At 48.9% G+C, this 27,762-nt stretch overlaps 1 protein-coding gene across 2 annotated transcripts in view; it reads right to left on the reverse strand.

Annotated features, from left to right (window-relative positions):
• Positions 1–1,434: 1,434 nt before the first annotated feature.
• Smad7 (SMAD family member 7) overlaps positions 1,435–27,762 on the reverse strand; it is a 29,689-nt gene continuing 3,361 nt past the window's right edge. Inside the window, exons 3-4 of one of the 2 annotated variants that reach the window (XM_042675233.1) lie at positions 22,891–22,962; positions 1,435–3,495 (exon numbers count right to left, since the gene is read on the reverse strand). In XM_042675233.1, the coding sequence (XP_042531167.1) occupies positions 2,957–3,495; positions 22,891–22,962 (611 nt within the window). In that variant the 3' untranslated portion in view covers positions 1,435–2,956. Of the gene's footprint in view, positions 3,496–22,890; positions 22,966–27,762 lie in introns of both variants that reach the window. The other variant, XM_042675232.1, reaches the window with a different exon arrangement.

Genomic DNA, 27,762 nt, shown 5'->3' on the forward strand with positions numbered 1-27,762 from the left:
GGTGATTAACCAGTAGTTCTCCCAAATGGTTAGCATGGTGCCTGGCACCCCGGCATAGCATCAGTAAGTAGTGATGGTTATCTCTGACCTGGTGTGTTGACACAAACTAGTGCACACTAAATGAGTGACCACTCCCTAAGGCAACTTCTTCCAGACCCAGCCCTCATCGGCCACAACCACCCTAGAGTTAATTAGAACCATCCTTGAAGCATTTTCCAAAGATGGTTCTTTGCACTTATACTGCACTAGATAATGAGAATGGAGGAGGGTTTCAGTTCAACTAATACCCATCCACCCACGCCCAAAAGAAAAAGAGAAAGAAAAAAAAGCTGCCTGAAATACAGTGAGCCTGTCACCTGATGTGAATGAGCTGGCTCAGGTGACCGTTTGGCAGTAGTGAATGAATATTTCTCGCTACACAATTGTATTGTAATTCCCTTTAATGAAAGGGTAGTGCCAGGAGGCTGTCAGGAACAATTTGGCAAAACAAAAAGCTGGCAGTTCTGCACTGGCCCTCCAACAAGGGCTCTTGAAATTGTACTGGTTTGTGATCATTTGAAATCTTAACCCCAAAGAATATAAGTTCAAGACTGCTGACAGACACCTGCATGGCCGTTTGATATCCACTTTGGGTCCATCTCAAAAGGGTTTTTTGGTGCCATTACTGACACTTGAATTGAGGGCCTGCGCAACTTCCCTTAGCTTTTTCGCTCAAGGCTGAAGTTCTTCAGCAACAGGCTGACTGAACCATGATTCTTAGCCTCCTGAGTAGCTGGGATTAGAAGTAGCCTGAGCCACTGGCACCCAGCTTTCACATTGAGTTTAGACTCCTTGGATGGACCTGAAAACTTAGCTCTAATCAGAAATGGCAGAAATTCCAGGCCAGCTGATAGAGGGATGACACTAATAAAATCCTGCACTGGGCTCCCAGGGCTGGGCTGAACAAGGGGACCATCACTAGAGGAGCTGTGGGGTGGGACTCACTCTCCATGTCTGGAGGTGGCTCTGACTCTGTCACCAACACTGCCGCCTAAGGCCACAGTCCCATGGACACCTGTCTTGAAATTGAGCCTGAGTCCCTCCTCCAGAAAAGGTATTGTAGGTCCGGAGTATAAGACCTAATGAGTGACTGGTTCTTGGGGTTAATTGTCCATCTAGTCTTGATCCAAACTCCTAGCTTCCCTAGGTCACACCCTCCCCCTGAATCCTACCAGCTGCGAAACATCAGCCACGGGGCTCTCTCCCATGACATATTCAGGACACCAGCCAGCTCTGCCCTAACGAGGAGGTGATGTCAACATTTGTAGTCACTACTTGAAAGCCCTTGTGTATGGCCCCAATGCCCCTTGTCCCCACTCCACTGAGCAATGAGAAGCCCTTCCTTCCCTCCCCTCCAAGCAGAAGAAAAGGAGCTGGAGGACATGGAATTAAGTATACATTTCAAAAATTGTTTAATGGAACATAAACTCCTTTAGAAAAACATTCAGCTAGGTGATAACACCCATAGAAAAAAACACCAATCTCGTGTTTATCTTTTTTTAATTTGGCATTTGTTATTTGCATTTATATTAAAGCAAAGTGCATCTTTCCTTATTTTTTCTTGTTTATACACATTGCACAATACATAAATAATGATGCTTATAAAACGTCTTTATATTTACAAGTAATAATATATTTATATATAACATAAAATACATTTTTCTTTAATAAATCTCAGGTTTTTTTTTTCAGGAGTCCTTTCTCTCAAAGCACTACAATGCTAAATTTCCAATGAGAATGCTTCTCTTGTTCATTTAAACCTTTGTAGTTAGAAAAATAGCTTATGTTAAAGTCTAAACATGCTCATTGAGCTAAGAACAGTGTCAAAGTATCATACGAGTGTATGAGTTGTAGAAGAAATGGGAGAAGAGCTGGGTGTCAGCCTAGGATGGTACCTTGGGTTAAGATGGAACGAAGGGGCTGCATAGCAGGTCCCTTCCAGGGATGCCCTCCCTGGTCTAACGTTGGAGCCCAACACGGAGGCTGGGAAGGGAACCAAAACGCTGAGCAGGCCTTTGGAGAAACCTGGGCAGGGGACAGGCTGAAGGGCCTGAGAGGGAACTGGGGAAGCAATACTGTGACAGGGCCACCCCAGCAGCCCCTGGGAGGCCCATCTCAGAGATCCAGGAGCAGATGGCCAAAGAAGACAGACACAATGGCAGCAGGGTGGCAGGAGGGGAATAAGAAGGATGAAAACAATTGGTTCTGGTTCTGCCTCTAGCAGGCTCACTTCTCAGAAGCCTGTGGGTAGGCCTGTGTCCTAAGGTGGGGGCGGGGACGGTAGGATGGGGCTTCTGCAAGCTGGGGCAGTCTTGTTCCTGGCAGCTGCTGAGACTTAGGCTACCAGCCTGCTCAGGTACTGCCCTCTGCTCCACTGAGCATGTCCAAAGAGCTGAGACACAGCTGGAAAGCGCACGCCTCTCAGCTGGGGATATCCGTGAGGCACACACAGAACACATCTTTTCCCCAATCTGTTGCTCTCTCTCTCTCTTTCTCTCTCACACACACACTCACAAATACACTCATTCACACATACACTCCTTACACTCCTGACAAGTGAAATGCTGACCCAAAAGTTGAAGGGGTGCCCCCCTTCATACATATGTTTTCTGGGGTTGACTCTTACTTCTCCTTTTCCTAGCAGAGTATCCTGCCAACCACACCTGCCCCTCAAAAAAAAAAAAAAAAATCAACAGTTCTTTTCATAAGCTATTTCTCAAAGAACACAAAACAGACCACAAAACAAGGACAATTAGGAAAAAAAAACCCAACAACAAAAACCAAAAGACCAAAGAGTTTGCATGAAAAAGCAAAGCACTCAGAAGGAAAAGATTAGCAGCAAAGTAGTTTGAATGGTGGCCTGCTCGGCCCACGCTCTGTCCCATCCTGTCCCCACAAGCCGGGCTGGCCCTTGTAGCTACTGGCTGTTGAAGATGACCTCCAGCCAGCATGGGCAGCTGCTGATGAACTGGCGGGTATAACACTGGCCCCAGCCCTTCACGAAGCTGATCTGCACGGTGAAGCCTGTCCACGGCTGCTGCATGAACTCATGGTCATTGGGCCGCTGCAGGCTATAGGCCTTCTCATAGTCAAAGGCCTTGATGGAGAAACCGGGGAACACCTTGTGCACCAACAGCGTCCTGGAGTCCGGGTTGTCCAGTGTGGCGGACTTGATGAAGATGGGGTAACTGCTGCGGTTGTACACCCACACGCCATCCACTTCCCGAGTCAGCTGGATGCCGCAGCCAATTTTGCTCCGTACTTTCTGCACCAGCTGGCTCTTGTTGTCCGAATTGAGCTGTCCGAGGCAAAAGCCATTCCCCTGAGGTAGATCATAGAAGATGTCCAGGGAGGGCTCCTGGACACAGTAGAGCCTCCCCACTCTCGTCTTCTCCTCCCAGTATGCCACCACGCACCAGTGTGACCGATCCCCAGGCTCCAGAAGAAGTTGGGAATCTACAAAACAAAATGGCAGACATGGTTGGTGGCCATGACCATGTTTCTTTTCCTCTTACAAGCAAAGCATATACAGATACAGCTACATGAAAACCAAGTCATCTCCCAGTAAAGACACAAAGGGATCCACACCCTGGTGGCTCACTCCTGTAAATCCTAGCTGCTTAAGAGGCTGAGATCTGAGGATCAAGATTTGAAGCCAGCCAGGGGAAGAAAGTTCGTGAGACTCATTATCGCCAACAAACTACTCAGAAAAGGCCAGAAGTGGAGCTGTGGCTCCAGTGGCAGTTAAGAAAAAAAATCTTTAGGGTCAGCACTCAAGCCCTGAATTCAAGCCCTAGAATCCCAGTTCAAGCATGCACATGTACATACACACGCACAGGTACACACACGCGCACACACGCATACACATACACCCCCCCCCACACACACACACAATGGGGCAGAGGTGAGCCTGCACTAATCAGCAGCATAGACATCTTGATCCAGCAAGAGCAGAGCCCTGCCTTTCTCTAAGTATAGGTAGGGTTCACAGGAAAGCTTACTCCCTCTTCTCCTGAGGAAGCCAGAACACAAGCACCTGGGCCCGCCTGCCCATTCCCTGCAGGGAAAGATAGCAGGAAACCTTATGACACTTCTCAAACCTCAAAATAGAGCTCTCCTAGTCCTTTATCTTCCAAAGAGAAAAGCTAGGGGCACTGGATGGTGACCTAGTCAGACCCTAGGTCAGCAGGCCCAAACTCTAGGACTACCCTGAGTTAATCTCTCAGTTCTGATTAGGCCTTGGTCATAAGGGACCACTAAATGGTTAAAAAAAAAAGAAAAAAAAGATGATGGTGGTTTGGAGCAAAAAAATCTGCCTTTTTAATGTGCCAAATCACAAGCATTAGCCCAGGTGGGTGGGCATTAGCCCCTCAAATCCAAACAAGGCATCCCCATACCACCAGGAGATGCTGAGTCTAACACATGTGACCCATCCTGGGAAGTTCCTTTGTTCTGCTACCATCCTCCCCAGTGACCCCCCCGCCCTCCTCCACTGAGCCAGGGGTGAGTTCTAAGCAGAACAGATAGCTGCTAAGCAGGGGCATGGGATGGAAGGAACAGAACTGTAAAGGGGGATCGTGTGGAAGGAAAACTCCCCTCCCCCATTGGCATCCTGCTGCCTCCTTAAGCTGGAGCCAGGAGCAGGCAGGCCTCAGACTGGGGACCATAAATCTCCTGGCCCAGCCAGGCTGCAGGAACGCTGTGGTTTGTGGCGGCAGGGTGGAGACCGGAAGTCTTGTATTTGTTAACAAAAAAAAAAATGGGTTAAGGCAAGGGGGAAATATGCGAGGGGTTCAGTGGGGGGAGAGGCCAGAACTGGGGGTTTTCCTGCTCTCCTGAGCCAGTGGGGTTGAAGGAGGGGCCAGAGGTGGGGACTTAAGTGGGAGGAGTTTTGCTGTGGGCTTTGTGTCTGGGCAACTAAGGTGATGAGGGCTGCCATGTCCTGTCTCCCAGCAGGCTGGTAACCCAATGCAGCCCGGTGCACCTCTCTACTCAACTCTAATAGTCATGTTAAGACCTAGGGAAAGTAATCGCCTCCAGTCTTTTTTTGTTTAAGCAGCAACCAAAATAAAGGTGTCTTGTAGAAGGCTGGACAAACATGTACAATGTGACCCACTGAGGCAGGTGCACCCACAGACAAACCCAGAATGGTTATTCCTCCAAAAGCCCCCACAGCTGGCCTTCCCTATACCTGCCCAGACAGCTCCACACAAAGGGGAAGCCAAGAGCTCATTCCTTTCCCTCCATCAACACCACAAACGCCTGTCACCATCCCCGCCCCCCACTACCATGCAGTTACAAAATCCAGCGTGTGTGCCCGTGTGTGTGTGCGTGTGCGCGCACGCGCGTGCACACATGTGCGTGCACACACAGTGGAACATATGGAAAAACAGGAGAGGGACATGAGCTCTGAGCAGAAGGTGACTCATCAGGCATTAACTTGTTTCTGCAAAGTATCCATCAACTGCTAATAAACTCGTGAGCGCTGGCAATCTTTGAACTTTTTTTTTTTTTTTGCTGAAGGAGCTCTGCTCTGAAGGCCACACCAACGACCCATAGCAAGCATGGGGGAAAGAACACTCCTGGCTTCAGGTTTGTGGGGCTGGGCAGGCAAAGGGCCTTCTGGGAGGCACAGAGTGTCCCTTTGCTGGGAGGAGGGGGTTTTGAAATGCCAGAAGCTCCCTGGCTTATTATCTAGGACAACAAACCTAGGCTGGAAAGGAAGGCTCAGGGAGTGGTTAGGAGGCAGGGAGGGAAGCTCAGGAGACCCCAACCAGCTCCACAATGCTTTGTGTCATACAGACCAGCCCCAGTGAAACCTGGCACTTGCTAGCAGGGAGCAGGAGGAGCTGAGAATTCAGTTGCCCCCTCCCTCCCCCAAGCCTGCTGGCTGCCTTGGGCAAGGGGTGGGGAGGGCCTCGTCTGCCAGGCAGGCCTCTAGGGGCAGAGTGAGCTGGGCAAAGCTGGGGCCTGAGGCTTGGGGGGGCAGAGGAGGAAGCACGCCCGGTTTCTCTTTCATCTGCACAGCTAGTCTACCCAGCAATTTGCTGCCAGACCAAAAAAAAAAAGGCCTTTTTTTCTGTTGAAGTTAATGGCCCAGCCCAGATAAACAGCGGCGTGTGGGTGTCTCTGTATGGGAATAAGGATCCTGAAAGCCTGCATCCCAATCCGCCACAGGGAGACCAGACCTGTCTGCTCTCTTGTGCCTCCTGCCCCCTCCCTGCTGCCCCAGCAGACACCCCCCCACCGCTGGCTCCTGCCCAGACTGTTTCTGAGCACAAATTTCCCGCTCTGGTGAACCCACTTGGGCACAGCAAAGGGCCCTGTGCCCCCACTGGCACACACATACCACAGCTGACATCATACCTTCTGGGGCCCCAGCAAGACACCCCACAATGGTAGTACAAAGATAGGCAGATGACCACCGTCCCCCCCTTGTCCTGAATTCCCCACTGGGCTCATTTCTGGGAATCACCCAGCATCATCTCCACAAAAGCAGTTCCCTGAATTGGGCCCACAGCCCACAAGAGTCTCCCCACAAAGGTCGGGGTGGGTACTTCACTCCTGGGGCTGCCCAGGACACGTGGCCATAGCTTGAGAAAACTCAGGACTAGGAGGAAGAGGCTCAGAAGCCCAGCTCTGGCTTCTAATCCTGTTGCTGGCGCTGAAGCTCCAGAAGTAAAACTTAAACTTACAGTCCCTTGTTAATTTCCCTGGGTTTTATAACCTTTTCCGGTAGTTTCAACAACTTTTTCCCCTCCCCGGACAGAAAACTGTACAGGGGCTTGTTTTAAAACTGTATGCGTTCATTTTAAAGCATCTAAAAGAAAAGCTGTGTTGTAAAACACACACACACACAACTCACTAATCAGATGCCTGTGCACAACTTTTTTATTACAGTTGAGGGAATTTTTGGATCCATACCAGAAAAATGCTGAACTGCCTAACATGTCGCTAAGGTGTTTTCCCCACTCCTCCCCTTCTTCATTGTCCTTAAAGCATTAAGTCAGCAGGGGCTGGGGGGATCTCACCACTGAGCAACTGCTCCCTGCCCCTACAAGGACTTGGCTCGTTACCCAGGTAACCCAGGTGAGTGAGCACACCAGGCCTTTCTAGAAGACCAGCAGTTCATGAATGACTCTGGAACCCCAGTCTCAACCACACAGGATGACCACACTCAAGGCCACATTTTAAGCAAGGAAGCAATTTTCCTTTATCAAATATTTAATTTGAAGGTGTGTAAAGATGAGGAAGAAGAAAATAATCGAGTGTGGTAGTGGTTTGGGGGGGGGGGGGGGAGACAGGGCTCCAGCTTGGAAAAAAACATGCAGAAAGACAGGGAGAAACCTCTGTGGGACTGAGAAAACAATGGGGTCCACAACAACTGTTGATTGAGGGGATCTCCACGAACTTGAGGAACAAAGTTAGTGCAGACAGAGGTTAAATGTGCTAAACTGCTAGGGCGGCAGGTGGGGGCTGCCTGAAACACTAAACAGAAAGGAAGGGGGGCTTAGACAAATCTCAGCTTATAATGTAGTATGTCCTAGCCTAAGTTGAATGGGACCAAGCAATAAGGGAGACTGGGCACAAACTGCTCCCTCAGCCCCATTATGCTGATCAAGGGGCAAAGGAAGGACAGAGTCTCACACAGGGCAACCCCTGAGCATAAATACAGCCACACCTCACCTCAGATGGGTCCAGAGTCCTCCCTTCTTAGGACCCAAGCACCACCAGCAGCTGCCCCATTCCATCCTTACTTTTCCATCAGCGATCTCAAAGGTTAACAACCCAGCCACCCTATTTCTCTCCCTGCCAGGAAGCTGCTGTTCTGAGCTTACCCAAACCACTTCAGAGACAAGGCCAGAGAGGGACAAAAAGGGGACCCAGCACCAATTCATCCACACTAGTCTCACTGCAACAAGGACCTTTGTAGATCTCTTCTTTCCAAGAAGCAAATGACCCAGATCAAATACCAATAGGTAAAGCTGACTGAGGAATCAGAGCCTGGGGTTGCAACTTCATTTAGAACATGCATGAAAATACTGCCTAAGGCTCTGGCCTGCTCGTAAGGCAGCTTGGACAACTCTGGGCTTTCAAAAGCAAGTCACTCAGGGAGGCTGGAACAGATACAAAATGCTTCAGGTTAAATCTCAGCACTGAGAAAATGCCAGAGTCCAGTCCATCACTGCTATGGGAGCTAAACTGAGAAAAGTTGGACTTTTTCATTCTGCAACACCTCTGACAGAGGGCTGAGCAGGAGAAATCATAAAGCCTTCTTCAAAGACCAGGGACTGTCTCCCAGCCACTGATGCCAACCAGCTGAGGCTACTCAGCTTAGGGAGTCCCACAAAGGGCACATCCCAAGGTAAGCTGACCAGCTATGGAGTCAAGACACTCCAGGGCAAATCTACTGGTGCCTCCTTTATCTCCACAGACCCCCCCCCCCCCCCCCGTCTCCCACAGGGTAGGTGGAGAGTTCTTGGCTAGTGCTGATACTCAGTAAGCAAGCAGTTACTCCATGTAAGCCCTGTATGGGTGGCTCCTAATTGCCCTTTAAAGTTGTATAGTATATTACTGTCCCCTCTTAAAGGGGAATGAGACTCAGAGATCCAGGTCAAGTACCAAGGAGCCAGGCTGGGATTTAGGCTCCAGCAATTGTTTGGGCTAACTATGGGTGGGCAGTCACCCCAGTTCCCAATGATCTTTTCAAAGTCCCCCAGAAACGTATGGGGGTCCAGCTCTCGTGTACAAGGAAGTGAAATGGCTTCTTTGCTAACAAGTCACTCTGTGGTCTTGGCCAAGAGGCTTGCCCTCCTGTGAGTGTCAGTTTAACCTATCCATAAATAAGATAAGGATCAGGGCAAAAATGGACCCATGGGTCCCCTTCGGGCTCTGACGGTGTGTGATTGCCCTGTGACTCACAACTGCAACCAACTGTGCTGGTTCCACTTGGTTTTACTGCCTTCAGGAGAGCGTAAACCCATTTTGAGGAACAGGGCACATTTTGGTGTTGATTTACAACAATAAAATGAAACAAAGAGAAAGAAGGTTTTGTCATGCCCACCTCTAAACCAACTGTTTGTGGTTGTTTCTTTTCTAAAGCATCACAAACTGAAAAATATTCTTTCTCTGTTTTGTCACTCATCACTTTCAAGAAACGGTGAGTTCCAAGACAGGGTCTCATTGTATTTCCAGTATGTGCCCAGGCTTAGCACTCAAGACCTCCCCACCCATCAAACACCCTCCTACAAACTTTCAGACTTACACACTTGGCAGGATCCTGGTTAATAACTATGCCTTACAGACAAATCCTGATGAGTAATCAATTAGCAATATTAAGCTGTGCTTTCATTCCCACCACCAGGGTCCTGCCCTAAGTCCCAGAGTCCATGTCTGAAGGTGCCTCTTAACAGCACACAACTTTGCCATCAGAGAATATAACTGAGGGACAGAGGAGGCAAGACACAAATCAAAAGCTCCTGTGTGTCTCGCCAGTCAGGCTGACGCGGCTTCCTGTGGCCCTGTGTTCAGCCATGCAAATTATAGCATGTACCCAGCTGCCTGCAGCCACTGCCCTTGGAGGCCAGCTCTGCCCAGTTCTGAGAGGCCTGAGGAAGGGTGGGGGCTCTCAACCCAGCCAAAACTCCATTCATAATGTTTACAGTAAATGGGCCTCTCTGGCTGCTGTTTAGAGTGCATCCAACCTAATTACCTCTCAACTTTGAGTTCAAGTCTCTTCCCCCATGTGCTGCACCAGAGAGAGGAGTTTGCACACCTGCACACACGGAGCCCCCAGACCTGCGTGGCATTAGCTGCTGCCCATTACCCTGGTCACTGCCCCCCCCACCTCCTTGGAAAGACACAAGAGCTGGGACAACTGTGCAACAGGAAAAAAGAAATCTGTGTTCAAGAAGGACATTCAAGTCAAATCCCACCAGCCACCGCTAAGAGCCCAGGGACTCCCCCACTCCAGACTGGACTTCCAGGTGGGGAGCCAGGGCAGAACACTGTAAACACACAAATGCAGAGGAAGAATCCAGCTAAAGAACTTTTTTGTAAAACACGGTCTGTTTCTTCCCTTCACTGACCATGTGTAAGTATGTTAACTACATGTTAAAATGTGATCAAAATCTTTAGAGATACGAACAAGCCAATTTTTCCAGAAGGACCAAAACCAACAAACAAAACCCAGACCTAAAGAAGATTTTTTTTTTTTTTGGCCTGCTTTTGCTCTGAACTTCACTTCAATAAAGCCCTGGGGTACAATGACCCAAAAACAGGGCCTGCCCTGTCCCCTTCCCCCATGCCCCACCCAGCTCCAGCTCAACTTGGGGTTTTTCTAGAGGGTAGAAAAACTGTCGGAAGACATGGAAAAATACAGTGAGAAACAAAAGTCCTTTTCATCCCTCCCCTCCCCCAGCTCCCCTTGTTCCATAACAATTATGAAAACTGTTGGATGGGAAGGCATTTTGAATATTTACTGCATTCCAGCCAATAAATTCCAGTGCGGGATCTGATGGAAAAGCCTCCCGCCTCTCCAGCACACTCCTCCCGCCCCAGCTCACTCCATCCCTCAGTTCTTCCTTTTACAACTCAGGCCCAGGGCCTGGCCAGGCCAGAGCCACACTGTACTTACAGAGAAAAACAACAGAACGACAGCCTGGAGACAGTGTGCAGACTGGAAAAGTTAATCATTACTTCTGTCTGCCTCTGTAATCTAATCTCCCCAGCTTGGACACACTTACTGCTCAGCCATCCCAGCCCTTTCACCCCCCCAAAGCACAGGGGACCTCCTAGACCTAGGACCCCCTCCCCTCTAGTTTGAGACCAAGGGAATGGAAAGGAGAAGCTTCTCTTAGGCAGGGGCAACATGCAGGGCCTGTCCTTGAGTGCTGTGTGGGCCACAAGTCACAGTACTTCTTGGCTCCACCTGAGATGGGCTTCCATCTGGCTGGTGCTTCTGCAGCCAGCACCACTGGCTCCATCCAGGGGATCAACTTAAAAACTGGTAAAGGCTAGGCTCACACATAGCTGCTCAGGAGGCTGAGGTCTGAGAATCAAAGTTCACAGCCAGCCTGGGCAGTAAAGTCTATGAGACTTTCACCACTAAAAAGCAGAAAGTGGAACTGCGGCTCAAGGAGTAGGGCACTAGCTTTCAGCAGAAAAGCTCACGGACTACACCCGGACCCTGAGTTCAAAGCCCTAGGACCTGCACACACACACACACACACACACACACAGAGTGGCAACTTGGTAAATCTTTTATGTGTATTTTACCAGGAAAGGAGGGGAGCCGAAGAGGATGGAGAGGAGGGTGGTGGAGAAAGGGGAAAGAAGCCCTCAGTAATAAATAAGATAATAAGGATTTTCAACCTTGCTTAAGGCCCTAGTTGGGGGTAGTAAACAAGCCCCTTTCCATGCCCTTCTAATGCCCCTCTATACACATGCAGCCTGCAATCTGCCATCAACCCTCCTGAATGAACAGTTACTGAGTTGGGGCTTCCCTACAGGGTTGAGTTTCAGCTAGGCTAAGCCCTCCACCTAAAAATGAATGCAAATGGGACTGGGAAGGTGGCTCAGTGGTAGAGAGCTTGCCTTGCATGCATGAGGCTATGGGTTCAATTCCTCAGCACCACATAAGCAAAAAGAAAAAAGCCGGAAGTGGCGCTGTGGCTCAAGTAGTAGAGCACTAGCCTTGAGCTGAAGAGCTGATGGACAGCACCCAGGCCCAGAGTTCAGGCCTCACAACCGGACCCCCCAAAAAAAGTATGCAAATGGTGCACATATAATTATATATATATATATATATATATATATATATATAAAATGCACATATATACATGTTTCTGGACTAAGAGTCCTGGAGCTTTCACTCATATTTGGTATTTGCAAGGCAAGAAACAGGAAGAATTGCCATCTATTTTAGAGTGAAGCCAACAGATACCCATACTCCCTTCCCCTCAAACCTCAAACCCAAGAGCCACCAAAGATCACAGATCTTAGGATGTCACATCAGTAAGGATCTGGTGACCTAGTCTAACCCCTTGCTTTGTAGATGAGAAGAAGATTGAATATTAAGACCTAGAACTCCAGAAAGGCTCTGGAGAAGCCAAGCAACAGCTGGTGGCTGAGTTTCTCACTTGCAAGGTTGGCCAAGAACAGGCCAGGTTCTAGGATTGAAAGTTGGAGGATGGCCGGGCGCTGGTGGCTCACGCCTGTAATCCTAGCTGCTCAGGAGGCTGAGATCTGAGGATCGCGGTTCAAAGCCAGCCCGGGCAGGAGAGACCGTGAGACTCCTATCTCCAATAACCACCAGAAAAACCGGAAGTGGCGCTGTAGCTCAAGTGGTAGAGTGCTTGCCTTGAGCTGAAGAGCTGAGGGACAGCGCCCAGGCCCAGAGTTCAAGCCCCATGGCCGACCAAAAAAAAAAAAAAAGAAAAGAAAGTTGGAGGATGCTCTGCTTTCCAATTCTTAAGAGCTTCCTCCCAGGACACCCTGAAAACATCAGGGAGGGTGAGCATGGAGAGACAACCCCCTGCTGTTCCCCAGCAGGCTTCCCTTGTAACTTCACTCAATTACAGGCCCATCTCTTGAAGTACAAGGCAAATCCAGAGCAGGGGGGAGTATTAAACTTTGCTTTTCCCTCATGGTTACTGATTAATGAGGGTAGGGCAGTGCTGGCTAGTAGAATGCCTGCCTGTGGGGCTGTCAAGTCTCCAAACACTTCTGAGCTAAACAGCTCAGATGACCCTCACTTAGCCTGTTGGGGGCAGGGGGGCGAGGAGACAATTCCAACTTCACTAGGTAACTGGGAGCAGAAGAAAGTAAGAAAGGGGTTCCAACCGGAGCCACCCACAAAAAATGCAGACAGTCTACCACCAGCACAGTCTTATCTTGGCACTCTATTTTTTTTGTTCCTGTCCAGTGACAGACTCAGATCAAAAGTAAAAAGGTAACAATGAAACAAACCCAGGAGCCATCAACTGTTGCTGGCCTGGTTATCTGAGTCTTCTAGCAGCAAAACAACTCCCAACTCTGCAAGGTGAAACTGGAGTTGGGATCAGATCTTCCCTTTCTGCCTGGCTCAAACCCCAAGCCAAACCAGCTCTCCTGGCCCTATCCTCCCAGTACCGCTCCACAGAGGGGCAACCGGGATAATTCAATTAGTGGGCTCTGAAGACACCAGTGGGTCCCTTGGGGAAGGCACGGGCAAGATGAATGTAAAAAACTAAATACCTGAACAAGTGCAAACAACCCCAGGTCTGCAAGGCCTCAGCACACACAGGCTAGACCCCTAGAAAAGGTACTGATGTTCAGTTTTAAAATTTAAAAGCAAGCTTCAGCCCAGATGCTCTTGATGCACTCCAAATTCAGGAGTTACAAAGAGAAGGTTAGAGACAACTCACAAAACATCCTACAACTCCTGGCCCTGTCAGGCATCCTACCCCTACACCACCTACCAACTCCCCAGTGGGGTCCCCATTAAGAGTCCACTGGCTGAGCCCCTCCCCCCCATACCAATGGAGATTGGTGGGTGAATTATCACCATGCCTCTGTGCAATGTTTGCAGGGAGCTGGAAGCAGATAGTGGGGGGAGGGGGTGTGTGCAAAGGCAGATCTGTTCATCCATAAGTTTTGCAGTATCCTAAGTCTCAACAGAAGGAGAAGCAAGGGCTGATGGCTTTGGATTTCTGACCAGCTGGCCAGCCCAGTCACCAGGGGGTCTGTCCTGTACCTCTGGTTGGCCATGCACGCGTGCGTGCGCGCACACACACACACACACACACACACACACACACACTGGTGGCCTTGCACCATGAGTGACCTGAGACATTACCCTGATGACCTTCACCACTCAGACTTATCAACTCCCCAAGCAATTCTGACCTCTAGTATGAAAGGCCCAGGACCTGGTCCTCTGTGCTGCACCAGGTCTGACACAGGTGCCCAAGAAAGAAATGAAAGAACCACAGGACAAATGGCTTCCTCCAAAGAAGCCGGCCCACCCAGTTCATCACACCTGGCAGATGGGAGGCCCAGATGAACTCACCAGGGAGAGGGAAAGCATGCCTTCTCAAGGAGAGCCAGAAGGAGAGCCAAAACCCTCTCTTTTCCCTTCTGGTCCCTGAGCAGGCAGGAGAGAAAAGTCTCTGTCCTCTGCGGAGAGGTGTTTCCAAGGCCGACGCCAGCCCGGCAACCTCTGCAGGCATGCCACCTGCCCGCAGCATTCTGCTTTGGCGTCCTGCTCTGTTTGGACAAGTTACCCTCACCAAGTGTTCAACAATGCTTTTACACAGCCCAGGGCTCTTGTTGTGTTATGAAAACAAAACAAAGCACGCTAAGGAAAAGGGCTGAGGGGAGGGGTGAGAGGGAGCCAGTTACACACAGTCTCTTACTGGTCTCTATCCTAAAGATGGCTTCGTCACAGAGCAAGCACAGGCACTATCCCGTCACTGAAGAATGTCACCACCTAAGATCTGAACTCCTGGACGCTGTACCTTATTCTATACCCCAGCCGGGGACTGAGACCAGCCCTCTTCCTGGGGGATGCATCAGGCACAAACTGATGCCCATATGACCAAGTACTGGGCCTAGTACTTTTCTAGCTACTCTAGAAAGTTCAAGAAATCCCGGGGGGGGGGGGGGGGGGGAGAGGGGGGGACACAGATGTGGGAGTGAAACAGCAAGGTGAAAAAGCCAAGGGTTTGAGTAAATTCCTCTCCCCTCCACACACACACACACACACACACACACACACACACACACACAATAATTTTTTTTTTTTGCAAGTTAAAACTGAGCTAACGACACTGGGTGGAGCTCTGGGTTGAGCCTGGTGCCGCCAAGCCATATAATTAGCTTCTAGCCAAGAGCTGCTGCTACCTTGGCCTCACCATTTGAGGAAGAAACTGCAAAACTCATGAAAGATTCTTCAGTAAACTGGGGAATAAGGCTACAGTTAGCATTTCAACTGAAGGTGACCCTCCTGGTCAAATATTTTTTTAAATAATAAAAATAACATAAAGTTCTCAAACAGGCTCTTTCTTAAAGAAAATGGCCTCAAAAGTTCTAGGAGTGGATGGGAAGGAAAAGCAAAGCAAAACAAAACCAAAAACCCTACAGTCGGTATCCGTCTCTGCCACTACCTTTCATGAAGGACTTTTCTCTGGAGTTCTTCCCAAAAAAAAAAAAAAAAAAAAAAGATGATGCAACTTCCTGTCTTGTCCCAATATTTCCTGTTCACTTACAAGGTGAAAGTTATCACTGTTTTAAATAACTGTCCTACAGGGGAAACAAAGGAGGAGGCAACAATGCTTGATAAGAAATGCACTCATTACCTTGCCCATGTAATTGTAACCCCTCTCTAGGTATTCTCACAATAATAAATAAATAAATAATCATAAACTCCATTAAAGTTCCTTTTCCAATGCCTGTTATTAGACTTCCCCATCCTGATAGATTTGATAAAAAGCCTTCTTGAGGGCTGGGAAGGTGGCTCAGTGGTACAGCGCTTGCCTTGTATGCATGAGGCCCCTGGATTCAATTCCTCAGCACCACATAAGCAAAAAGAAAAAAGCCGGAAGTGGCGCTGTGGCTCAAGTGGTAGAGAACTAGCCTTGAGCTGAAGAGCTGATGGACAGCGCCCAGGCCCAGAGTTCAGGCCCCACGACCGGACTCTCCCCTCCGCCCCCCAAAAAAGCCTTCTTGAGGTCTGCCAGCCCAGGCAGACAAATATGAGACTCTTCTATCCAATTAACCAGCAAAATGCTAGAAGTAGAGGTGTCACCACTTCAAGCAGCCTTCAGCGAAGTTGTTAGGAGTACAAGGACTCCAGTTCAAGTCCTATTACCAGAGCGCTCACGCAAGCATGCACATGCATACACATACACTACACACAGAGCCAGCTTCTCTCTAAAGCAGACATCAAACCTACAATGGCAAATTCCCCAGGAACTGGGCCAAGAGGTAGCATCCTCAAGGTGACCCCATAGAGAGAAGAAAAAGGTACCAAGGATGTGTTGCCCCTCCCCCCACATGAGCCAATGTGTGTGCGTACAGGGTAGCTGCAATCAAGTCAATGTGGCTTTCTTGGTGTGTTAGCCACTAAATTGAGGGCTGTGCCTCAGCAGTTAATAATATCTTCCCGCTGAAAATAGCCTGAGAGGAAGCCTCCGTGTGACAGTAGGCAGGCAGCCAGATGCTGGGCCAGCCATTCAATCCCCAGCGAGAAAGATGCTAGGGCCAGTGGTGACCTCCCAGTGGCTGCACTTACAGTATCCTTTCACAGGCTCCTGCTAAGGGAGGGCACCCAGGGCAATCCCTGCTGCCCCAGAAAGCAACGGAGCCACCCCATGGACCAGGGCAGGGGCTTGGGGGGCTCGAGTAGCCCCGAGAGGGTTTGGGTCACCCAGCATTGGGATCCCTTACACTGCCCTGGCTCACTGTCCCCGGGCTGGGCAGGGCAAGAGGATACAGCATCAGTGACAAAGTGGGAACAAGGACACTCACTTCCCCTGGCTAAAAGGTCAAGCTTGAGGAACAAACCAGAAGATACTTCCTGCTTCCTGTTCTGCAAATGCTTGGAAAGGGGAGGATGAAAAACTCAACACTAAGATGCACCTGCTTGTTTGGGTAAAACACAGGCTCGTGGCCTGCTTCTCCAGCCACCAGTGGAGACCTCAAGGATGTATTTAAAACTACCATGGGTCAGAGTTTGTTGTTTGAGGGGTTTTTTGGTAGTAAAATATACACAGTATGGCCTGGCGCTGGTGGCTCACGCCTATAATCCTAGCTACTCAGGAGGCTGAGATCTGAGGATTGCGGTTCAAAGCCAGCCCAGGCAGGAAAGTCCGTGAGACTCTTACCTCCAATAAACCACTAGAAAACCGGAAGTGGCGCTGTGGCTCAAGAAGTAGAGTGCTAGCCTTGAGCGGAAGAGCGCTGGGACAGCGCCCAAGCCCAGAGTTCAAGCCCCATGACCGACCAAAAAAAAAAACCACAGAAACAAAATACACACAGTATGAAATGTATGTACCACCAGTACATTTAGAACTGCAGCAAACTATCACCACTTATCTGGTTCCACAGGAAACAGGGTCCCATGGTCCCTTTTGCAATGTCATTTACAACAGCAAAGCGAAGCAGAAGAGCACATGGGTGATCATCACTTCTACAACCAAGCAAGATTCTTCTTTGAGGAGACAGTTTCAATCCCAAGCGATTCCATTGTGCAAGGAAGTCTTGCAATCAGCACCCTACACCTTTCTCTCTGCTTATCTTAAAGGTGTTATTAAGGGCTGGCCAAACAAAAATCGGTGTTATTGCAAGTTCAAGGCCTAGACTGAAGGAAACACAAAGACCAGGCTGGCCATCATCATACTGCAAAAAACAATAACAGAAAAAGCAAAGGAAGCCTCTTGATCATGAAATTGATCATGAATCCTCTAGCGTTTCCTTCCTTTTTACTGCCCACTGCCATAGAGGTGCCCTTGATTTAGATGTCTAGAGTCCATAACTCTGCTAAGAAAAAGCCCCAGTAGGAAAGAGACAGAGTCAGTATACACTAGACTATAGCCAAGAGCCATACCACTAGGTGCCTGTCCTTTCCCAAGCCTCTCGGCTTGATGGCCAGACTGTCTGGGGACAGGATACACAAGCAGCCCAGCAGTCTGGAAGTAATAGCAGACCAGATTTGCTCCAGAGACCCTGCATTTAACACCCAACCAAATGCCTAATTCTTTCTTGGACATTTTCTTTCTTTCTTTCTTTTTGGCCAGTCCTGGAGCTTGAACTCGGCCTGGGCACTGTCCCTCAGCAACTTTTGCTTAAGGCTAGCGCTCTACCACTTGAGCCACAGCACCACTTCCAGCTTTTTCTGTTGATGTAGTACTGATAAATGGAACCTGGGGTTTCACACATACTAGCAACTCTAACACTAAGCCACATCCCCAGCCCCCCATAAAACATTTTTTTTTGTCGGTTGTGGGGTTTGAACTCAGCCTGGACACTGTCCCTCAGCTCTTCAGCTCAAAGCAAGCACTCTTCCACTTAAGCCACTTCCGACTTTCTGGTGGTTAACTGGAGATAAGTGTCTTATGGACTCTCCTACCTGGCTGGCTTTGAACCTTGATACTCAGATCTCAGCTTCCTGAGTAGCTAGGATTACAGGCGTGAGCCAACAGCACCCAGCCCATAAGACAGTTTGAGTCCTTCTCCAGAAGCAAGCATATGACCTCAGGTATAGAAGTCAGCAGCAACAAACAGCCTGCTGCAGTGCTGAACCAGTCCATACCAGGGTGTGGTACACACAGGGCAAGGTGAGCCCTCCTTAGCCTTGAGCCATTGGGCTGGCAGGATTTAAGGAGATGCGCTGTCCCCAGAGCCTCAGGCTGTCATTTCCCACAGTGACTTCGGGGGAGGGGACTGGTGGGAAGCTCACTCAGGCTTTTGGTGTTGACCCCCACGAGCTTGCGCTAGAGGCCACCTGGATAAGTTATTTTGGTCCCTCACCATTCCCTGACACAGCTAGAGAGGCTACTTGTTTCCAGACAGGGGAAGGAGACAGAAAGCACAGTAGCAGGCACCCAGGTTTGTTATCAGTTCCTAGACAATACATTGTTCACATGCAGCTGGGTAACTTTCCTTACAGGGTCTAACAATCTTTCCTAAAGCTACTTGGGGGGCTGGCAAGGTGGCTCAGTGGTAGAGTGCTTGCCTTGCATGCATGGGGCCCTAGGTTCGATTCCTCAGCATCACATAAACAGAAAAGGCCGGAAGTTGTGCTGTGGCTCATGAGGTAGAGTCCTAGTCTGATCTGAAGAGCCGAGGGACAGTGCCCAGGCCCAGAGTTCAGGCCCCACGACCGACTAAAAAATAAGAAAATTAAAAAAAAAAAAAATTCATTTGAAGGGTAGCACCCAGGCCCTGAGTTTGAGGCCCAAGATTGGCACTCACACACGCAAAATTACTAGTACTGCAAAACAAACAAAACTTTACTTTATACCTAAAGCTACTTGGTTTGAGCCCCATTCGGTCATGGACTGAGCCAGGATGGCATTTTCAGATTGCAGAAGTATTTTCAAAGACTACTTTAAGATCCACTATGGCAGATGCCAACAGAGATCAATCAAAGATGAACTGGACTTGTCCATGAAATGATGAATGATGACTCAAAGATGCTTGCACCCCAAACCTGAGAACCAAAGTCTATCCACGGATCTTGAGCAAAGGAGTTGGCCACCCTATGTTGCTAGTCAAGAGATGGGGTTCTCTCAATCTCCCCAAGACAAGTGTCCTCCCATCTCCAGTGCTGTGTCCCTCCCTGGAATCCATAGAAATCCCTCTATTGAAGTTTAAGTCAACTACAAATGGCTGCTGGCCTCCAATCCTGATCTGACTGGAGGTCCACATGGCTGAAGTCCAGCCAGAACCAGACATTGCTATTACAAGTAAGCTACTTACTGGAGGATGGATGTGCAGCTGAGTAACGTAGACTAACCACTATCTAAACCAGAAAAATGACAGCTCCCAGCAGCATAAGCTTCTCATTCCCAACCACACAATGAAGCAAATAAATTCTTGCCACTTCCACCACTGAACCTGGAAGCTTCCGGACTACATTAGACCCTTGCCAAGAGAGATCTGAAACATGACATATTTGTGTCCAAGCAAGGGCCTGGTCTGGAATTACATGCCATTTCAAAGACACTGGTGCCCAGAGGGCTGAACAAATCACAATACTGTCACATCACAGTATAGAACTAACCCACAAATTCCAACCCCACACCCAGACACACGTAACCAGGCCAGAGCCGCATGGAGAACCTGTGCTGATGTTAACTGACCCCATACAGACATAGGACAGGGTATCAGCCTGTCCTCCAGAGCATGCCTACAGGCATTCACATGCTTTTGGTGTCTACACATAGGCCTATCTGTAGGTTCACAATGCATGCAATGTGTGTGTACGCGCACGAACACAGGAACGAGCGCGCGCACACACGCACACACAAGTGCATGGAGCAATCCATCTGTCTCAGAGAGCCGGCTGTCAGAAATGAAAGTACAATCTCCTGGAACCAAGTCATTGCCTTCTAAAAATGTCCCATTTTCCCAGACTGAGGAAACTTGCAAGGGTGGGGTGTGTTTCACTGCAAGTCCCCAAGGACAGGGCCTGTTGTCCCACCCCCCACCCCCCCTCGACGAAGCTGCAAGGCTGGAATTCCAACCTGTAGCCAGCAGCCAGGCTCCCAGGGCTCCTCCCGCCCACTCCCCTTCCTCCTGGCTGGCAGGAAAGGGAAGGGCCAGCCTTGGAGTCACCCCTGCATTTGGGGGGGGGGGGCTTTGAGCACACTCCACCCCCACCACATTTTCACATTCGCTGTTTTCTCTTTCCCTTCTTCCCTTGCCAAAAGAATCAAGGCCTGGCTGCCGCTGCCGACCTTCCTCCCACCCTAAACTGAGCCCCATTCATTAAAGCCTCTCTCAGCCAGGGCAGGACAGGAAGGAAAACAGCACACAGGGCCTGTGAAAAAGACTCCATGAGGTTATTTCAAGGGGGAGGAGGGAGAAGAAACCCCTTGTGGGTGTTTTCCCTGCTCCCCACCCCACCCTAGCATCCACCAAGCTCACCCCTTCCCGAGTGTCCAGTAGCCTCACAACCTCAGCCTGTGCAAACCAGACCCCCACCCCACCCCACCCCTGCCCTCCAGGTTCCAAGCATCAACTTCTAGAAGAGGCCTGGGCTGCCTGCAATTTAGAAGCCCTTCTGCCCAGGCCCACACAATCACCTTTGGGTGGGTGGGAAGTCATACTGCTGACACAAGAGCCCTAGGTCTTCTCCATGCCCACTGACTCTCCTCCAGACTCTCTCAAACCCTTGGCACCAACCCAAAAGCTAGTTTCTACAACCTCCCCCACAGCACATCATTAATACACGGCTCCAACTAGGCCCGGAGAGAAGAAAGAGTTCCAACTTTGATGCCTTGGGAATTAGTAAATCAAGAGCTAAAATTCAAAACAAATGCTCTTTCATGTGGAGCCCCCCTCCCCCTTTTCTTGCTTTTTGCTGTTGTACTAAACCACACCATCCCTCAGGAACACGCCATTCTTTCCTATTCATCTAAGAGGCTGCAATTGTCAGGAGGGGGGAGGGTATATCTTTAGCGACCACATCACCCCCAGTTTCTTTCTAGGACTGGAGGAGGGCTGGAGGGCACAGGAGAGCTGCACAGGTCATGCTGTTTTGGCTCCTGAGTCTGGGCAAGGAAGCTGGCTTAGTCTGATGTGTCGTCATTTTCGGCAGAGGAGACAGACAAGATGTTATCAATAAGACAAACCCTCTCCAATGCCCCTTTCAAAAAAGCTACCACTTCCGTGCTTATTTCATGTGGTTTGGAGGGGCCAGGGCCCCTCTCTACACACCCAAAGTTGAAAAAATAAAACCATCTAACAACATCCTCAGTGTTATTTTGCTCAGACCCTTTTTCCTCCATGGTGGTTCTTCTCAAGTCACTCAGGTTAGAAACCAGAAAAGTCGGGCTGTGCTCAGGGCTGTGTGCCTGAGTCTTCCTCAATCCCCTCCCTCTTGGGGACCCTCCCTCTTTTCCTGCTCAGTTCTCATTAAAAGCTTTGAGTAAACAATACCCTTGGTCTCACATAGCAGTCAGAGTATATATGCACTGAAATCAAAACAAACCAGGGTCTCCCCACAGACCTTCTTAAGCAAGTTCAATTCCTGGAGGGGAGAGCCTGGGAGATACCTGAACCCAACACACGGGCCTGAGGGGGGTCAGCCCACAAAAGAGGGCACACCTCATTAAAAATAAAAAAAGGATGCATCACAAGTTTTACAGCCTCCATTTAAGCTGTGACACCATGATCTTACACCAACAGCCCAAAGTGTTCTCAGAATTCTATTGGAATTTTCCCAGGTTACTTTTCCTCCTGCTTTAACAAATCGTGACATGGTAGGTGGGAGAAACCGGAAGAAATGTCTTCCAGGGGCCGAGAGTGGGAAAACAACCGTGCATGGGCTCTCCCTAATTCAACTTCTCCAATCTTGACTTTCTAGGTAGGTCTTCCTGTGCCACCTACCTGCATGCAGTACCTACTTCCACTGGTCTGTCTCTCCCCAAGCCATGGGTTACAAAAATCCCACACTCAGAATCAGGATTTACAGGGAAGCATCAAGGCCTACTGACATCTACTTTGTACTTGGGTTGTGTTCTCAAGAAGTTCTCTGAAAGTGGGCCCATCCCTTCAAGATACCCATGCAAAGAAGCAGCAGCAAAAACAGCTTGAACAGGTGAGTTTGTGACACCAAAGTACCAAATGGAAGTCTTAAGCCAGGAGACTGTTTCAAATAACCATGAAACACTTCTTACACAAAACCAGCTCCCACGGGCTGGGAAGTTGGCTCAGTGGTAGAGCGCTTGCCTTGCATGCATGAGGCTCTGGGTTCGATTCCTCAGCACCACATAAGCAAAAAAAAAGCCGGAAGTGGCGCTGTGGCTCAAGTGGTAGAGCGCTAGCCTTGAGCTGAAGAGCTTAGCAGGCCCAGAGTTCAGGCCCCACAACCGGACCCCAAAAAACAAAAACAAAAACAGCTCCCACCCCAGCTGGCACTAGTTTCTCCGTCCCTGGTCAAGCCTGGGCCTCTGATGCATAAAGGTCCACAGGATGAGTGGAAGGGCACCAGTTACCCCAATGTACCCAGTTCAAGATATTAAAAAAAAAAGAAGAATGAATTCCAGACCGGCTAGAGTGGCAGAAAGTACCCCCAATTCCTTCAGTTTCACACAACTGACAGAAACTTTGGACTTGCCAAGAAAATAAGAGAAAGTCTCTTACCTGAAAGCCCCCCAGGGGCCAGATAATTCGTTCCCCCTGTTTCAACGGAGGAAGGCACAGCATCTGGACAGTCTGCTGCAGATGCAGAAAGAAGAGAGAAATATATAAATACACAAATAAAAACACCCAAGACTCATCTTTATGTACATTCTAAACATCATGAAAAGAGACCACACATTCCAAAAGGCTGACTTGCAGCCTCCAGGCTGATTATTAATGGTCTGCTGGGCTTCGCAGCCCATCCTAAGGCAGACCACAGCACCTTGTCACCCGTCTGGGCTCCAGGCAGTCAGTTAATCATTAGTCAAGTCAGGCCCAAACAGACTGACTGGAATTTCTCCTATATTACAAGTCCCCCATTGAGGACACCAGGTGCTTCCCAAGGTCAAAGAAGGTTGATGTGAACTTTCTCAACTCTCTTCCGTCTTCTCCCATCAAGGTCAACAGCTTCCTGGCTAGGTAGGAGGCAGAGGTTGTCTCTGCCACAGGTATACATGAGGGGATGACCACTTGAAAGGCACTCCCAATTCTTCAGCTTTCTTTTCCTCCCTATGTAGGCCAATACTACTATACCCAGACAGAATCTTCTAACCAAGACCCCAGAGTAGAGGTGATTTGCCTTCAGTTCCTACTGTGTCACCTACAGCTTCAACCTCTTCTTTTTTTTTTCCTTTGGCTGGTTGTGGGGCCTGAACTCTGGGCCTGGGCGCTGTTCCCTCAGCTCTTCAGCTCAAGGCTAGCACTCTACCACTGGAGCCACAGCGCCACTTCTGGCTTTTTCTGCTTATGTGGTGCTGAGGAATCGAACCCAGGGCCTCATGCATGCAAGGCAAGCACTCTACCACTGAGCCACCTTCCCAGCCCCTCAACCTCTTCTAATTGTCCTTTTCTGTATCTCAGTCACCCTTAGGTGCTCAGCAGTGACCTCAATGTTAATGAGGATAACAAGTGCGGCTGGGAAGGAGACAGACTATCTACAACCGTCCTCCAAGCAATTAAAACCAAAAATTATGCCCAAGAACCACAAGTAACTAATCCCATGAAACACAAACATACAAGAAGAGCTGTAAGTGTCATGCATCATTGCTAACATCAAACTTCCCAAAGTCCCTGTAGAAAGCCCAGCTCAGAAATGGTGCTTCCCTGCCAAGTTTCAAGTTGGTTCACGAAGACTCCAGTCATCCCACTCCAGGTCACCAGGCCACTAGCAAATGTCCCTGAGTGTGTTTTACCAGTTTCCAACTGGAGTCCTCTAGGCCACACCAGCAGATAGATGGTCAAACCAAAGGGCAGCCCAGAAGTAGCCCAGGGGAGACCTTGGAAGGCAAAGGAGATGCCTCCATTTCTAACAAGGGTAAGGGGACCAAGCCTGTCCTACACATGGCCCCTTTATCTCTTGAGATTCTACTCTCATGAGGTTCTCTCTAAAATCAAGACCTTATTTCTCTCTCAATTTTTCTCCCAAATTGGAAGAATAACTTTTACTCTCCGGGGCTGGGAGGTGTAGCTTAGTGGTATAGCACTTGCCTAGCATAGATGAGATCTTGGGTTCCATCTCTAACACCCTATCCAAAAACTCCCCCAAAAGAACAGGGGATTGTAGCAGGCACAGTTAGCTCACACTCAAAATCCTAGCTCCTCAGGAGGCTGAGATCCTCAATCTTGGTTCAAAGCCAACTTAGGCAAAAATGTCCCACAGACTCTTATCCTCAAATGAACCAACAAAAATCTGGAAGTGGAGGTGTAGCTCAAGGGATAGAGCACCAGCCTTGAGCAAAAAGGCTAAGAAAGAGCCATGCTGGCCCTGAGTTCCAGTACAGTCATGCACATGTGTGCATGTAGGCACGAACACACATACACCCACAGATACAGACACAGAACAGGGGAAGGACAGGGACAAGTGGCAGCAGAGAAGAGTAGAAGACTATGTATGCAATCTCATTTTGTCAGGGTACAGTATAATTCCTAACAGGAATATACAGCTTGACAGGATACACTTAATCAAATAGAAAACAATAGGGGGAGGCAGGAAACAGAGTTCCTTGTTAAAGGGTGTATACCCTGCACTTTCTAAACTACTCTGCTGGCCCTCACTATTTTCTAGAGACAGAGTTCTCATTCCCCTCCTATCCCACTCAACTCCAAACAGAAGACACCTCACATTACACATGACTTACCCAAGGCCACCCCCACCCCACCCCCAGCTCTGGCTGACTAAATGCCAAGAGCAAGGTGTGTTTCAAAGGAAAAGGCTGGCCTCTCCAGGCAGAGCGGGAGACCACAGTCAGGGAGTTAGCCTGTCTTACATCAAAGGTGAGCCAGCTCCTCCTGCAACCGCAAGTGTTTTTATGAAATGTGCTCTGCCCTTCTGTAGTGCCTTTGATCTCAGGAGGCATTTACACACGTTAATTAGGCCTCTCTACCTACCACCCCGGTGAAGCGGTGGAGCATACCTGTTTCACATGCATCCAGGTAAACTGAGGGGCCACTGACTAGCTCAACGGGCCACCCAGTGAGCCAGATGTCCCCAATAGTCCAGCTCCTATCCCAGGGTCCTCTCCAGGCAGGCTACCAAGTTCCAACCCTTTTCTCTGGAGGTCACTTGGATAAGCTAGTTCCCAACAAGAAGACCAGCTTCAAGCTACCCTTGGATTGCAGGCAGGGACTGACAAACCTCCACCTCTTAGGAAAGCTCTACAAAGAGATCAGAACCCTAAAACCAGGGTCTCTTGCCTTCTACCTGTGCCTTCTGCTACCCAGAGCCCAGACTTGCCAGGCATTTAGTAACACTGGGCCATTCTTGGCTCTCACCAAGCACTCCAAATTATCAAGCACCAGAAAAGTGCCAAGTTCTGAGGGAGGAAAGGATTTGACCCTTCTCCCAGGATTCCAACAGAACAAGATAGCAAGTAAACCATGAAAACTTGAGCCATACAGAATGGATGATAAAGTCTCAGCCTCCTACCTAGCCAGGAAGCTATTGACCTTGATGGGAGAAGACAGAAGAGAGTTGAGAAAGTTCACTAACTTAGTTCTGAATTTCCTAAGTATTGTTGGAGTTTATGCTCACAACCATCCCATTCCCACCAACAATATGCCACAACTCCACCCCCAGGAGTCCACCTAACTCAGAATCAAAGGCGCCCAGATCCAGACAGCAGTCCTACTCAGGAATCCCCTATCATGAAATGGAACAAACCCATGATCTAATCAAACTCTTTCCTCACCTCTGGAAAAGTAAAGACAAGTTAAGAGGAAAGGCAAGGCCAGATCGTGGTTCCAGTAGCCAGATTTTAAAAGTCTATGGCACAGGTCAGGCATCAGTAGCTTATACCCTTAGTCCTAGCTACTCAGGAGGCTGATATCTAAGGATAGCTAGCCTGCAGAAAAGTTCATAAGACTTATCTCCAATCATCCACCAATAAGCCTAAAGTAAAGCTGTGACTCAAGTGGTGGAATGCTAGGCCCTGAGTTCAAGTCCTAGGACTAACACCAAAAAAGGAAGGAAGGAAGGAAGGAAGGAAAAATTTTAAAAAACACTGTGGCACTGGCCCCCTGGCTTTCCCAGCCCAAACATAAAGAGAGACCACTTGAAGCTCCTCTCCATAGCAAGCCTGGATACTCAAACTTCCTAAATAGTCCACAGAGCACCCAGGAAGCTAAACCCCCAAGGATGCCCACCTGCGGAACAGCGAATTCTAACATCCAAGAACCACAAGCTACAGCCACTTGTCCCAAAGTTCAGGTCCATGAACATGCCTTTGCAAGATCACTCTGCTGGTTTGGGACCACACAGAACTAGGTGGGTAAAGTTCAGACCCTGCCAGAGGCTGCAGTTAAGCAACCTTACCATCATTTTAGCCCCCCAGTTACCCCCACAGGCTCCTCAACTCTGGGGTACCAGTCTTCCCAAGCTGAGGACTTCACAGAATGGATTCCAGATTTTAACAACTGCCCATTACAAAGCCCTTATGTTTCTCTCACCTAATCCAACACTACAACTTCAACCAAGGCTTAGAAACGTAAGAACGGAACTGGATGATCTGAATTCCCAAACCTAACATGAGAAAAACCTGAGACAGTTCCTCTCCCGTATGTGTGCTTAACCACAACAACCTTGGCCACAGCAGCCAGCAAAACCAGTCCCAGCCTAGTCCCATACCCCTGGCAGCCTCAGACCTGGCTGCCTTGCCTGTGTCCTGACCATTCCTCTCAAGGGGGCTTCATCTGTTACTACCCCCGTGTTCCTACCAAACAGAGCCTGGTTTTTTTCCTTTTGTTGTTGTTTTATTTAAACAAAACATTCGGGGTGAGTAACCAGCTGTTTGCGTTTCCGATTGGCAGGATAATCACTTCCTATTGGCTGATCTGGAGACCGTTTCTCCCCTTGGAAATGGCACATTCCTGTCTTTGTGGCTTCTCTCTTTACACACATCTTGCTACCTAATGTCAACACTTGCTAATGAATAAATACATCACTCCCCTCACCTAAAAAAATGAGGTCCTGGCCTGCCAGAATGACTGTTTAAAACCTATGGACAGACTTTATGAACAGACTTATTCTAATATTTCTACAGCAAAACCAAGATAATTTGGTCCTTTTCAATGTTGTTTTGTGGGGGGAGGTGGGGTGTAAGTTTTGAAGGGACTTTTATGCTATACTTTATCTCTGGGACTTTTTTAATGGCAACCTCCTTAAATTTGAAGAATACAGAAAGAAGAAAATAAAACACAGAGATACTCATTAAGAAAACTAACCTCAAAGAATTCTAGTTTTTTCTAAGCCAAAAATGCTGGCAAGTTCCATTCTTTGGGGAAACAGAGGTTGGTAGGTAATTCCAGTTAACATTTGTTACAAATACAGAGTTAGTT

This window comes from Dipodomys spectabilis, unplaced genomic scaffold (genome assembly GCF_019054845.1).
Source record: "Dipodomys spectabilis isolate Male_0828 unplaced genomic scaffold, ASM1905484v1 ptg000024l, whole genome shotgun sequence".
Taxonomy (NCBI): Eukaryota; Metazoa; Chordata; class Mammalia; order Rodentia; family Heteromyidae; genus Dipodomys; species Dipodomys spectabilis.